The sequence below is a fragment of the Entelurus aequoreus genome, linkage group LG08 (assembly GCF_033978785.1).
Source record: "Entelurus aequoreus isolate RoL-2023_Sb linkage group LG08, RoL_Eaeq_v1.1, whole genome shotgun sequence".
Classification (NCBI taxonomy): Eukaryota; Metazoa; Chordata; class Actinopteri; order Syngnathiformes; family Syngnathidae; genus Entelurus; species Entelurus aequoreus.
Genome location: NC_084738.1, coordinates 17,354,897 through 17,367,326, shown reverse-complemented (window position 1 = coordinate 17,367,326; position 12,430 = coordinate 17,354,897). Strand labels below are relative to the sequence as shown.

General features: G+C 39.3%; 1 protein-coding gene across 2 annotated transcripts in view; it reads left to right on the top strand.

The window, feature by feature from the left end:
• The first annotated feature begins 721 nt into the window (after positions 1–721).
• The window catches only part of taok2b (TAO kinase 2b), a 29,265-nt gene continuing 17,556 nt past the window's right edge, over positions 722–12,430 (top strand). Inside the window, exons 1-10 of one of the 2 annotated variants that reach the window (XM_062055757.1) lie at positions 722–1,296; positions 6,091–6,231; positions 6,344–6,415; positions 6,492–6,593; positions 10,589–10,634; positions 10,752–10,848; positions 10,959–11,072; positions 11,204–11,295; positions 11,403–11,496; positions 11,713–11,794. In XM_062055757.1, coding sequence (XP_061911741.1) covers positions 6,100–6,231; positions 6,344–6,415; positions 6,492–6,593; positions 10,589–10,634; positions 10,752–10,848; positions 10,959–11,072; positions 11,204–11,295; positions 11,403–11,496; positions 11,713–11,794 — 831 coding nt within the window. In that variant the 5' untranslated portion in view covers positions 722–1,296; positions 6,091–6,099. The remainder of the gene's footprint in view (positions 1,297–6,090; positions 6,232–6,343; positions 6,416–6,491; positions 6,594–10,588; positions 10,635–10,751; positions 10,849–10,958; positions 11,073–11,203; positions 11,296–11,402; positions 11,497–11,712; positions 11,795–12,430) is intronic. The other variant, XM_062055756.1, reaches the window with a different exon arrangement.

Here is a 12,430-nt window from a genome sequence, read left to right as displayed (position 1 = left end):
TATGGGGAACATATTCTAAGTAACAAAGACTTAATTTAGAGTTATTTGGACACTAGGGGAACATATTCCAAGTAATAAAGACTTAATTTAGAGTTATTTGGTTAGGGTTAGGGTCAGGGTTCTAATAAGGCCAGGCCGAATAAGGCATTCAAAAGTACTTAATAATGACTAGTTAAGGGCCAATATGTTACTAATTTGCATGTTAATAAGCAACTAATTGATGGTGAATATGTTCCCCATAATAAAGTGTTACCATGTTTTTTTTACTGGTGCATAAAATGAACCGTGCATGAACTTCATCTTGTTCAAACAACAAAACCAACACAGTGCATAAACTCACAACAAATTACACACCTGCAAATCAGTCAGCATTTGCCGTATCTGTAATACTCCGATAGGGAGAAGTTTGTATTTACACAATGAGTCGGGTGTGTTTTGACCTCCGCCGAACCCCTGAGGCCGACTCACCGAACCCCTAGGGTTCGATCGAACCCAGGTTAAGAACCACTGGCCTAAACCCTTTCGGTCTGCAACCTTTTTTTTTTTAAATTTATGAATGTATGTTTGTTTATGAATGTACATCTGTTTGTTTATGTAAAACTGTTTGTATACTTTGTTGACCATTGACCGAAGAAATAATAAACTAAACTAAAACTAAGAGCACAAAAAAACTACCTACATGTAATATGTTAAGAAGTCCTCCACATCGTATAGAGGCGCCACAGATCAGAGGTATCCTCGAAGCGTAGAAGAAGAACCTCTTCCGCTATTTTCTCGGCTCCCGCCCCGCTCCGCCATCATGAAGCCCTGAACAAAAAACGAATGTCGACCAAAATGGGGATAACGCCAGCCGGGGATCAAACCGTTTAACGTCGTGACAGTGCAAAGCGGAGCATGGAGTGGACACCTGGGAATTTATGACACAACCCCACGATGAAGACTTCCCGGTCGGCTCTTTTTGTTAATTGCTAACTACGGCTAATTAGCCTCTCCGACTGTCCAAAGTAGACAAGCGCCGCTCTTCCCCCTCAGCTAGGTGGCTAGCTTAGCTCTGACAAGCGGCTGGCTGTCACTGCCGCTGACATTCATGTCATCTCAGGCTGCCGGCTGCACAATTGACTCGGAGCGACGGGATGGCGAGGACTTCGAGTAACAGACCAAATGCAGTCTGCTCGCGTTGAGTAGACATCAGCGCCGGGGGGTGGTGCTGGGAAAGAGGAGTGAGATACCTATATTTTTCTCCAATCAGGCCAGTTAGCTAGCTTCAGCTAGCTACAGTGGATCCCAAAAGCCACGGTAAGACATGTTACACGTCATTCAGTAAGCTAAACCGATGCTCTCTAAATGTGATAGATGCAGAGAGTAAATACTGCTTGCCTGCAGTCAGCCGTGTTTGTATGCTGCTTATTCATATCATCTAATTGATCATTCAAGTGTAAGCTTGCTGAGCAGGGATGCTCAATGCACACCCACAGGCCACAACATTAGGTACACCTGCATCGTCCATTTGGAAGGACTGTCTCCCGCATGTCATCCAAACAATAACTTTTTTTTTTTTTTTGGTGAATGAGTGATCTATTGGGAAAGTAGTTGCACTGTTTATCATCAACGGGCTGAATTCCGGTTATAATCGATCTGAGTGTTGTTGCTTTACTAAAGCAGCAAGCCTAAAGCAGCTTTAGGCTTGCATGCAAAATTTAAATGTCTGTCTCAAAGGTGGGATCTGAGCCGAGGATGTCGTTGTGGCTTTTGACTGACTGATTGAGACTTTTATTAGTAGATTGCACAGTACAGTACATCCATCCATCCATCCATCCATCTTCTTCCGCTTATCGGAGGTCGTGGCGCGGGGGAAGCAGCCTAAACAAGTAAGCCCAGACTTCCCTCTCCCCAGCCACTTTGTCCAGCTCCTCCCGGGGGATCCCGAGGCGTTCCCAGGCCAGCCAGGAGAGATAGTCTTCCCAATGTGTCCTGGGACTTCCCCGTGGCCTCCTAACGGTTGAACGTGCCCGAAACACCTCCCTAGGGAGGCGTTCGGGTGGCATCCTGACCAGATGCCCGAGCCACCTCATCTGGCTCCTCTCGATGTGGAGGAGCAGCGGCTTTACTTTGAGCTCCTCCCGGATGACAGAGCTTCTCACCCTATCTCTAAGGGAGAGCCCCGCCACCCGGCGAAGGAAGCTAATTTCGGCCGCTTGTACCCGTGATCTTGTCCTTTCGGTCATAACCCAAAGCTCATGACCATAGGTGAGGATGGGAACGTAGATCGACCGGTAAATCGAGAGCTTTGCCTTCCGGCTCAGCTCCTTCTTCACCACAACGGATCGATACAGCGTCCGCATTACTGAAGACGCCGCACCGATCCGCCTGTCGATCTCACGATCCACTCTTCCCTCACTCGTGAACAAGACTCCGAGGTACTTGAACTCCTCCACTTGGGGCAAGATCTCCTTCCCAACCCGGAGATGGCACTCCACCCTTTTCCGGGCGAGAACCATGGACTCGGACATGGAGGTGCTGATTCCCATCCCAGTCGCTTCACACTCGGCTGCGAAAGTACAATACATATTCCGTACAATTGCCCACTAAATGGTAACACCAGAATAAGTTTTTCAACTTGTTTAAGTCGGGGTCCACATTAATCAATTCATGGTACAAATATATACTATCAGCATAATACAGTCATCACACAAGTTAATCATCAGAGTACATACATTGAATTATTTACAATCCAGGGGGGTGAGATGTGGAGGGGTTAGGTTGGGTTGATATCAGCACTTCAGTCATCAACAATTATATCATCTGAGAAATGGACATTGTAACAGTGTAGGTCTGACTTTGTAGGATATGTACAGCGAGCAGTGAACATAGTGAGCTCAGAAAGTATAAGAACACGTATATACATTTGATTATTTACAAAAGGGCTTGTGCAGCCCTTTGAGACACTCGTGATTAAGGGCTATATAAATAAACTTTGATTGATTGAAAGGGAACCAACCATCTTCTGGCTTCCAGTTTCTTCTTTTTTTTTCCAAAGTATTTTTATTGTCTGTTTTCTTAATAAACATTAAAGTACCAATGATCGTCACACACACTAGGTGTGGTGAGATTTGTCCTCTGCATTTGACCCATCCCCTTGTTCACCCCCTGGGAGGTGAGGGGAGTAGTGGGCAGCCCGGGAATCACCATCATTTTGGTGATTCCAACCCTTGATGCTGAGAGGTCCTATTTTTTATAGTCTTAGGTATGACTCTGGCCGGGGTTTGAACTCACAACCTACCGATCTCAGGGCGGACACTCTAACCACTAGGCCACTGAGTAGGTGTAGTATATACACATCCATCCATCCATTTTCTACTGCTTGTCCCTTTCGGGCTCGTGGGGGGTGCTGGAGCCTATCTCAGCTGCATTCGGGCGGAAGACGGGGTACACCCTGGACATATGTTAAAGTAAATAAATAACATATGGAAATAAAAATAATGAAGGAAATAGTTTTTTACAAAGATTATAACATGTAAAAACAAAATACATACAAGGAGGCTTAACACATCAGTTGAATGTCGACGTTCATCAATCACATCAAGTATGCCAAAACATATACTTCTTAGGGGGTGTTAGGATTATTGACTACAGTTTCAGGTATTCCAAAATAGGTCTCGACACATCACAAAATGTATTTAAGTTACCAGAAATCTCATATCTCAGTTTTTCAATGTAGAGGACTGCCACTAGCTCCCTCAACCAAGCTTCAAATTTAGGTGGTGAGTCAGATTTCCACACTCTTAAAATGCATCTCTTTGCAATGACCATACCATAGGCCACCACTGTGCTAATATTCCGACCCATCTTGTGTTAGTGTTAGAAATGCCAAGCAAAGCAGTTTCCGGTTCAGGATCCAGGTTTACTTTAAGTACATGAAAATACCATCTGAAAATCGAACTCCAGAAATGTTTAATCTCAGGGCATAGCTAAAATTGGTGTGCAAGCGTGCCATCTGATCTCTTGCATCTTTCACACAAGGGGGAAGTTTGGGGAAAGAGTTTATGCAACTTAACCTTCGAGTAGTGTAACCTGTGTATAACTTTGAATTGAATCAATTGTAACCTAGCATTGAGGCTTCCTGTTTCTTCATTGACAGCACCGTCAAGAAGAAAAAGCTGCCCTGTCTGTTAATGTTAATATGAGTGGAAGTATTTATTGGTGATTGTACTTCAAGATGGCATATCTACTTTATTACTACTCTGGACTTTAGTCCAAATCCGGTCGCAATTAAATTTGATAGTGTGTGTAATTTAAATGGGCAAGTGCTACGACACTATAAATCTGTAGCGTTAACAACCTTGATCATGATTACAACTGTTGTCAGACCGGTATTAATTTAATTTATAGTTGTGCTGTTCATTTGCCGTTTCTGTTATGTGTAGGTATTAAAATGTCTTCTCCAAATGGTACAAATGATTTGTTACTATAATATTCTGCATTTATAAGACATTCATAAGTTTCACACTTAGAGCACCAATATGATTCAGTTTAAGAGACTGTTCAAACTACAAGTGTTCACAAAGTACACAGAACAAGAATTATGATGAACATAATCAACCCTTTTTTTTCCTTTTTTTTTTTTATTGAGACAAAGATTATTTATGTATTTAATATTTGTATGCTTACTATGGTATATTATGTTTTTATTATTTATTTGTTCACTGTTCTGTTACAGAGAACAAGGAAATTGGATAACATTGCTATGGTATGAAAAGGGGTAGGATTAAATAAGCTCTGCTTCTTCCTACTCCTTTTCGGACGTGCTGTAATGAAACAACTGTAATTGTGTGATGCATTACATTGTATCTTATGCAGGTTCGAAATAAACTGGAACTGAACTGAACAGTTAAAGGGGAACACACTTTTTTTGGACTGTTTATCATTCATAATCCTTGTGTGAGACAAGCACACACATGCTTTTTTTTTATACATTTTAAATCGTAAATTGTCTCTCATTAGCTGCATTGTTATCCACCTTTTACTTTCAGTCTTTTATGAATTAGAATGCATAAAAAAAGAAAGACATGTTCCTGTCTTACATAAGGATTATTGTGAACGACAGGCAAATTTATAAAAAAAAAAAGTGCAATTCCCCTTTACGCAGCACAACCAACATTTTAAAGTGCATCCAGAGGTAAATGTTTTCGGCCGGTTCTTCCCAAATAGTGGGCGGGCCCCTCTGTGGGGGCGTGGTGCGATGCCAGGGAGGCGTGTGTAACTCCGGAGAACATGCTCTATCAGTATCATTTTTCAAACCCTTCTTCGAAAAGCTGTGCACTACAAAACATGCTCATTGTAGCCATTAATCCTGACTTCCTCATTGTGATGTGAAAAAAAAACAAAATTAGCACAAACTGTTTTATTCATTTTCATTTTGTAGGTTTTGAATTTATTATTATTTATTGAGTTTAATTACATTTTTCAAGTTGGTCAAAAATGTTTATAGTTTAAATAAGAATAAAAAAAAGTGTTCAGCCAAATTGATGCACTTTAAATGTTTTCAGTTACACGCTACAACAATGTTATTAAACAAAGGTATTCTTTGTTATAGGTTGATCTGTATGTTGTCATTTTTTTTTTTTTCTTTACTGTTAAGGACACATAGTTATGCAGAAGTGAACTTTTATTGACAAACGGTACTATTTGTAGTTGCATGGAGCGGGGGGGGGGTTCTTCTTCCTGGTGGGTGATAACAGAAAAATGTTCGAGAAACACTGGGTTATTGTAACCTGTAAAAAACGTTTTCTCAATATGCTGAACCCCGTCCTTAGGTTCACATCACTTTGCTTTAGCATTTTTAGGCCTCCATTCCAAGCTGCATTATACTTTTTAATTCTTTAAATTGATGTCTCTACAAGTGAATGTGCTATTAAAAAGAAATGATTTTGTAGTTTAAATGCACATTTCACCCAGGAACCAAACCAAAGTGTATTTGATGAATAATATATGTGTGGTGTCAAAAAGGTCCTCTGTGTCACAAACCAGATTATGTTTCCACAACCTGATCATGCTTTCCCTTTACGCAACCCCCCCACCCTCGCTCGCTAGGCGCTGGCCATGCCATCGAGTGTGCGGGCCGGGAGCCTGAAGGACCCGGAGGTGGCTGAGCTCTTCTGCAGGGAGGATCCTGAGAAGCTCTTCACAGACCTGAGGGAGATTGGACATGGGAGCTTCGGTGCCGTCTACTTTGTGCGTAGTTTTTCCTCTGCTCTTAACCGACAGATAAATGAAATAATAAAACTGGTACAAACATAACCTCACAGAGGGACAGCTAAAGATTGCAATCAAATCTGTTCTTTAGGCCCATGACATCCGCACCAATGAGGTGGTGGCCATCAAGAAGATGTCCTATGGTGGCAAACAGTCCAATGAGGTAGGAATTACTGTCATCAATAACTATTGTCTGAGATAAATGTGTTTGCTCATAACTGCCTCTGGCCGTGTATCAGAAATGGCAGGACATCATCAAAGAAGTCAAATTCCTCCAGAAACTGCGGCACCCCAACACGGTCGAGTACCATGGCTGCTACCTGAGGGAGCACACGGCGTGGGTAAGTGCACCTTTAGCTGGCCCTTGAAGGGGAATATTTTTCTGGAATTTTGCATATCATTCACAACAAGGTTAATTTTGTTGACTAAAAATGTTGAGTCTTCGCTATTGTCTGCAACTTATTTTCCCCTAAAGAAATTAGGATGATAACGAATGAAAACAAATGCATGTTGACTGAAACAATGAGGAAATTAATTGACAATTTAGTCAACAAATTAAAACAAGATGAAAATGTTGACAGAGACAATATCCAATTATATTTAATTTAGTCTTTTAGCGAGTGGGACAAAATAGCCAATCACAGTTGCATGTGGGAGAGGTGCGGGTGAAAAAGCACGAGGAGTATCCAATCGGAACAAGCGTCTTTGTACGGCAAACTGTTGTGATTTTTCACCCGGAAAAGCAAGACTCAATACAAGACATGAATGAAATATGTCTTCTACACCGGAAAGAAATAGAGGAGAAGACATATAGACACACTTCACCTTTGCCGCGGTAGACAACAAATCAACTTGTAAACCCTGTGGGTCAATTTTCTTTGGCAAAAATACTACAAACTTAAAGCGCCATCTGCAGACTAACCATTAGGACATCTACGCAACAGTAATATTTCGAAATGACTCATACTGTACTGAATTACTATTACTATTAAAGACAATGTAGCAGGAGCAAGACCGCTTACTATACCGCGTGTCCGAAAATAAACACTTAAAAAGTAACTATTTTTGCAGTAGACCATGATGCTGCGAGCTGAACGAGCTTACCCGCTAATACAGTTGACTTTAATCGATGTTCAGCTGATGTTCTGTTCAGCTTTTAATTGCACAATTTGACAATTTAAAAGAGCAGATTTGTCATTTTTCAAGCTAACACAAAGAAAGACAGCTATGTGAAACATATATACGTTAGTTTACAACACTGGTTTCTGTATTTACACTGAACAGTGGTGGAGATGCCAATTATTGTGCACATTCAGTGTACCTATACACAATATAGAATACAAAGTTTATTTCTACATATGACCATACACATGCACACATATTTTCATGCACTGTACACTAGAATTGAGTGTTCTTTTTTTTTTTTTTTTTTTTAACAAACTAAAGATCAGTGATATTTTTGTTTGGTCATAATTGTCTAAATAATTAGTAGACCTACATGATAAAATGTACACATTACATTTTAATGATGGAAAAAATATAGTTACAATGTAATTGAATATAATAGTTAAAATATAATTTCTCTAAGTTATGCACTCCAAATTGCCAACTGTTGATGTATACAACTTGTATATGTAAATAATGTAACACTACAGTATATTATAGCAGTTTTCATTACATTCCTAATGTTAAGATTTGAGCGTCAAATACATGTTTATGTTCCATTTCCATTATTTCCTGTTAAATAAATGCAATTATTTTAAAACAAGTGTGCGCACTGTGCGTCATTTTATTTTACACTCCGCTCAGCACAAGTGAATACATTGCACTCTGCCATGCACCTAGCTCTACCCAGCTCGTTTGCTTAATAAAATGGTGGACGATCTGCTGCGTTGCATACTACACTCAATTGAATGCACGTTCGTAAATGAACTTTAAAACAATTCAGAGGATTTAATTAGTCTTTGTCTGAATTGATTCTGAAATAATGTGATGCACAATATTCAAATTTATTGAAATGCATATGTATATTTCAATTCGAGCAACTTTATTAATCCCTCAAGGGGCAATTCATTTTGAGCAGCAGATTGTCGTGGTTCACAAAGCCTACACATGCATGGCCCACAATAAATAAATAGTCAATAAATACACAAACAGTACAACAATACAACACTCTGAAAAATTTAACTGTTTAAGAGTCTGAGTGCAGAGAGGGCGAATGATTTGGAAAAGCGATTTGTTATACACAATGGAAGGGCATAACGTCGCCCTGAAGGCAACAGGAAGAATTCACCCACAAGGACATAGCTCGGGGAAGCTGAATGCTCTTTGCTTTTCGGAGGATTTCCTGGTTGCAGAAGAAGTTTCAGTCTTTTAGTTTTTAAAGGTCTACAAAAGTACCTCACACAAGCATAATGTACTTAAAGCAGGGTATTCATACATCAAACAATTGTTATACTTTGACTTAAAATACTGGTCAAAATTGTCAAAAGATGTGTTGCACAAATACATGTGAGGATTTTTGCAATGGAATTAAACATATTATAAAATGTTATTTGACACAAAAAACACACATTCTATGGTGGTTAAATAAGTGTAAAAGGTAAAAAATTGAATTAAATGCGGAAAAACTGAGTTGTATTATTTTTTTTAAATTATATTGCTATTGTTATTTTAATTTGTTGTTATTACTATTAATGTTTTACTCGTTTAGTTTTTTTACGGTTGTAATTTATATCCGTTTGTTATATATATATATATATATTTAAAGTTGAGTTTTGGTGGTACAACAATTACTCTTGTTGTCAAATTAATAAATAATCGTGTAATTAATTGTGATTACAATATCAATTGTGATTATTATTTTTGCCATAATGGTCCAGCCCTACTTTGAAGGCAACATAGTTAGAAGGCTCCCATTAGCTGCATTTTGAAAGTGTTATTTTTTATTTATTTTTTTTGTCTTTAGAATTCTAAAAAAACATTTTAAAAAAGTGTGTGCTTTTTTTCTTTTATAATGATTGTGAATGATAAGCAAAGTTCCCCCCATAAAACTGCAGTTCCCCTTTAAGAGCTTTTTTGCCTGTTTAGTGTGCAATTTGACCGAGCCCTTATGAATTTCATAAGTTTTCTTGACGTCATGAAGGGGAAAAAAACTTTGTAGACATGACACGCCACAGCTTTCTCTTAAAGCAGGCTTAACTGCACATCTTAAAATAAAGGCTTGAGTTCTGCAAGCAGTCAGTCAGCTACAGATGTGGTGGCTGAAAGTTTGATCATTTAGTTTTTCTTCAGCGAGTAGGCTAACCTAGTATGACCTAGCAACCTGACTACTGTGAAAATGTGACTAATATTAGCACTGTAGCTCACATAGCTATGCTAGTATTGCTAAAGTGTATGCCCTCCTGTTGTTGCTTGTGATATATGTATTCTATTGTGTTGGGCAAATTTAGTTACAGAGTGTGTAAAATATGGATGTAGTGCACAATAGTGCCTCTTATCACAGAGACCAGTGTGGACAAACACAGTTCATTAGTAGAGGTGGGGGAAATAATATTTTTTTTAATGCATCGCAGTTCAGAATGGACGAATATAGAATCAATTAGAAAACAGCAATGATCGATTTATTTGTTGAATATAAAGTAATGTAGACTGTTCTAAAACTTGACTGACTGCCGCGAGCCACCTTACCGAGAGATCCGAGCAGCGTCTTTATTATAGGGCACTTATGATCCAGTTTTGCACACATTTTCATTAATTTAATAAATGTGGGAATTAATTTAACTGTTTCTCTTTCCAAATGAATTGTTTTTTTCAAGTTGCAAGTGATAAACGCTTATTTAGTAAAATGAAAAAAAATGTAAAGCTGCATCAATATACATAAATTAAAGATGCATCAATCATCGATTTTTAATCGAATCGTAGGTCCTGAATCGTAATTGTAATCAAATCGTGGGGGGCCCAAAGATTCCCACCTCTATTCATTAGCATAAAAGCCACATAGATGTCTAAACTCCAGCATAATGGCTAATTTTTTGGCAACACACATTGAATACACTATTGTAGGACCTGAGGCATTTGTTACAAAGTAGTATAATTTTGGACTTGACATTCATGGAACTTGATTGGCTGGATTAGTTTCTTCTTTTTGGAGCAGGTCTTTCCACATCAGCAACAGGAGCAAAACAAAGCATTACTTTCTGAGTTGGACATAAAAAGGCTTTACTGTTAATGTAAAATCTCTCCTTTGGGTCAAGTGTGAAAAGTTGTTACAAGTGCTCTTTAGCAGCCAGAAATAGTATTGTGCACTCACACTGTGACACTGTCTCTTTGCCAGCTGGTGATGGAGTACTGCTTGGGCTCCGCTTCTGACCTTTTGGAAGGTAAGAGGGGGGAAATGTGTCATGTGTGTGAAAATAATTGTTCAAAGGCACTACCTTGGTGCACAGTATGTCGTGTTTGTATTCAAATCCATTATTATCTGATATCCCTCCACTTAGTCCACAAGAAACCCCTCCAAGAGGTGGAAATAGCTGCTATTACCCATGGTGCACTTCAGGGACTGGTCTATCTTCACTCTCACAACATGATTCACAGGTATGCACACACTTCCTGTGAGAAGCTCATGCAATACTTTCATTTGTGTCACCCTCAATATATTATGCTGAGCTGATGTTTTGTCCTCTCTGATTATTTGTCCCACTCAGGGATGTGAAAGCAGGAAACATCTTGCTCACAGAGCCGGGTCAGGTCAAACTGGGTGACTTTGGTTCTGCATCCATTGTCGCTCCAGCCAACTCCTTTGTGGGAACACCTTACTGGTAAAGACGTCATTACAACCACAATACTTGCGTTAGTTTAACATAGCAAGCGTCGTACACAGTAACCGAGTGTCCTCAGATCAAAGGCAAACAGGAAAAGGTCAAATGGTTTTGTTTACTCGTGAACGCAGGATGGCCCCTGAGGTGATCCTGGCCATGGACGAGGGTCAGTACGATGGCAAGGTGGATGTGTGGTCACTTGGCATTACCTGCATAGAGCTGGGTAAGAGGCAGACACACTATGGTCCAAAAAAGCCTACTGTTCAACCCTCTACTTTTCATTTTATCTGATATTTTCTCATTGAGTTGTGTGGTGTTCTCCCTGACTAGCGGAAAGGAAGCCTCCCCTGTTCAACATGAATGCTATGAGTGCCTTATATCACATTGCCCAGAATGAGAGTCCCGTGTTGCAGTCAAATCACTGGTGAGATTCTGATTCTGGGGTTTTTTTTGGGACATGTTTATATCATATGAGTATATTGTGGACTTGTTTATTCCAGAATCCCAAAGAGTTAAGAATTTCTCGCAGTGATGCTTTTGCCATTTGAGCTCCCTGAAGGCCTTTATGAAGCATCTCACTATGTATGCTTTCAGTGTTAATGTTTGATGAGCTCCTTTTCATAACACCCTTTTCTTTCAGGTCGGATTATTTTCGCAATTTTGTGGACTCATGCTTGCAGAAGTTGGTCCAGGACAGACTTACCTCTGATGTGTTGCTCAAGGTACACACGCCAATTGATGCACCCATTGTGGCTTTTGTACCATTTACTGTTGACCTCAAGATTTTTGGTCATGACACAGGTCTACAGAGTGATTTGGGAGCCCCATATTTAAGCCCTATCAGGATTTCCCCCAGCTTGAAATGTAAAGGTGGTGGTGGGGGTGTGGCTAGGGGCGTGGTCAATGAGACGACATTATTTAATTTGCATAGTTGTTGATGATGCATGTATATATTTTTTTTTATGCTAAAAAAGTATATATACATTTAAAACAAGTTTGTGTTAATAGTGATTAGTATTAACATATATTGTTACATCGTTTTGCTCTATTTTTTTATTGTTACTATTGTACAATGTAACACAGGCTGTATACCAGTGGCAGCTGCTGGTCTTTCAAGTAGGGAAGCTTTTTTTTTTTAGCTACTCTTTAAACATGTGTACAGTCTCCAATAACAAATAAAAGATATGAACATGCTAGATTTTACAAAGAAAACTTTGGTTAAAAAATATGAATATCTCCATATCAACACGAACAACAGAATGAAAGTTGAAAAATGCTTCGGCAATGTTTTATATTTCAAGATTGCTGATTTGCTTATTTTACTGTCAATCAAAAAGGGATTCAGCCCAGACAGGTCA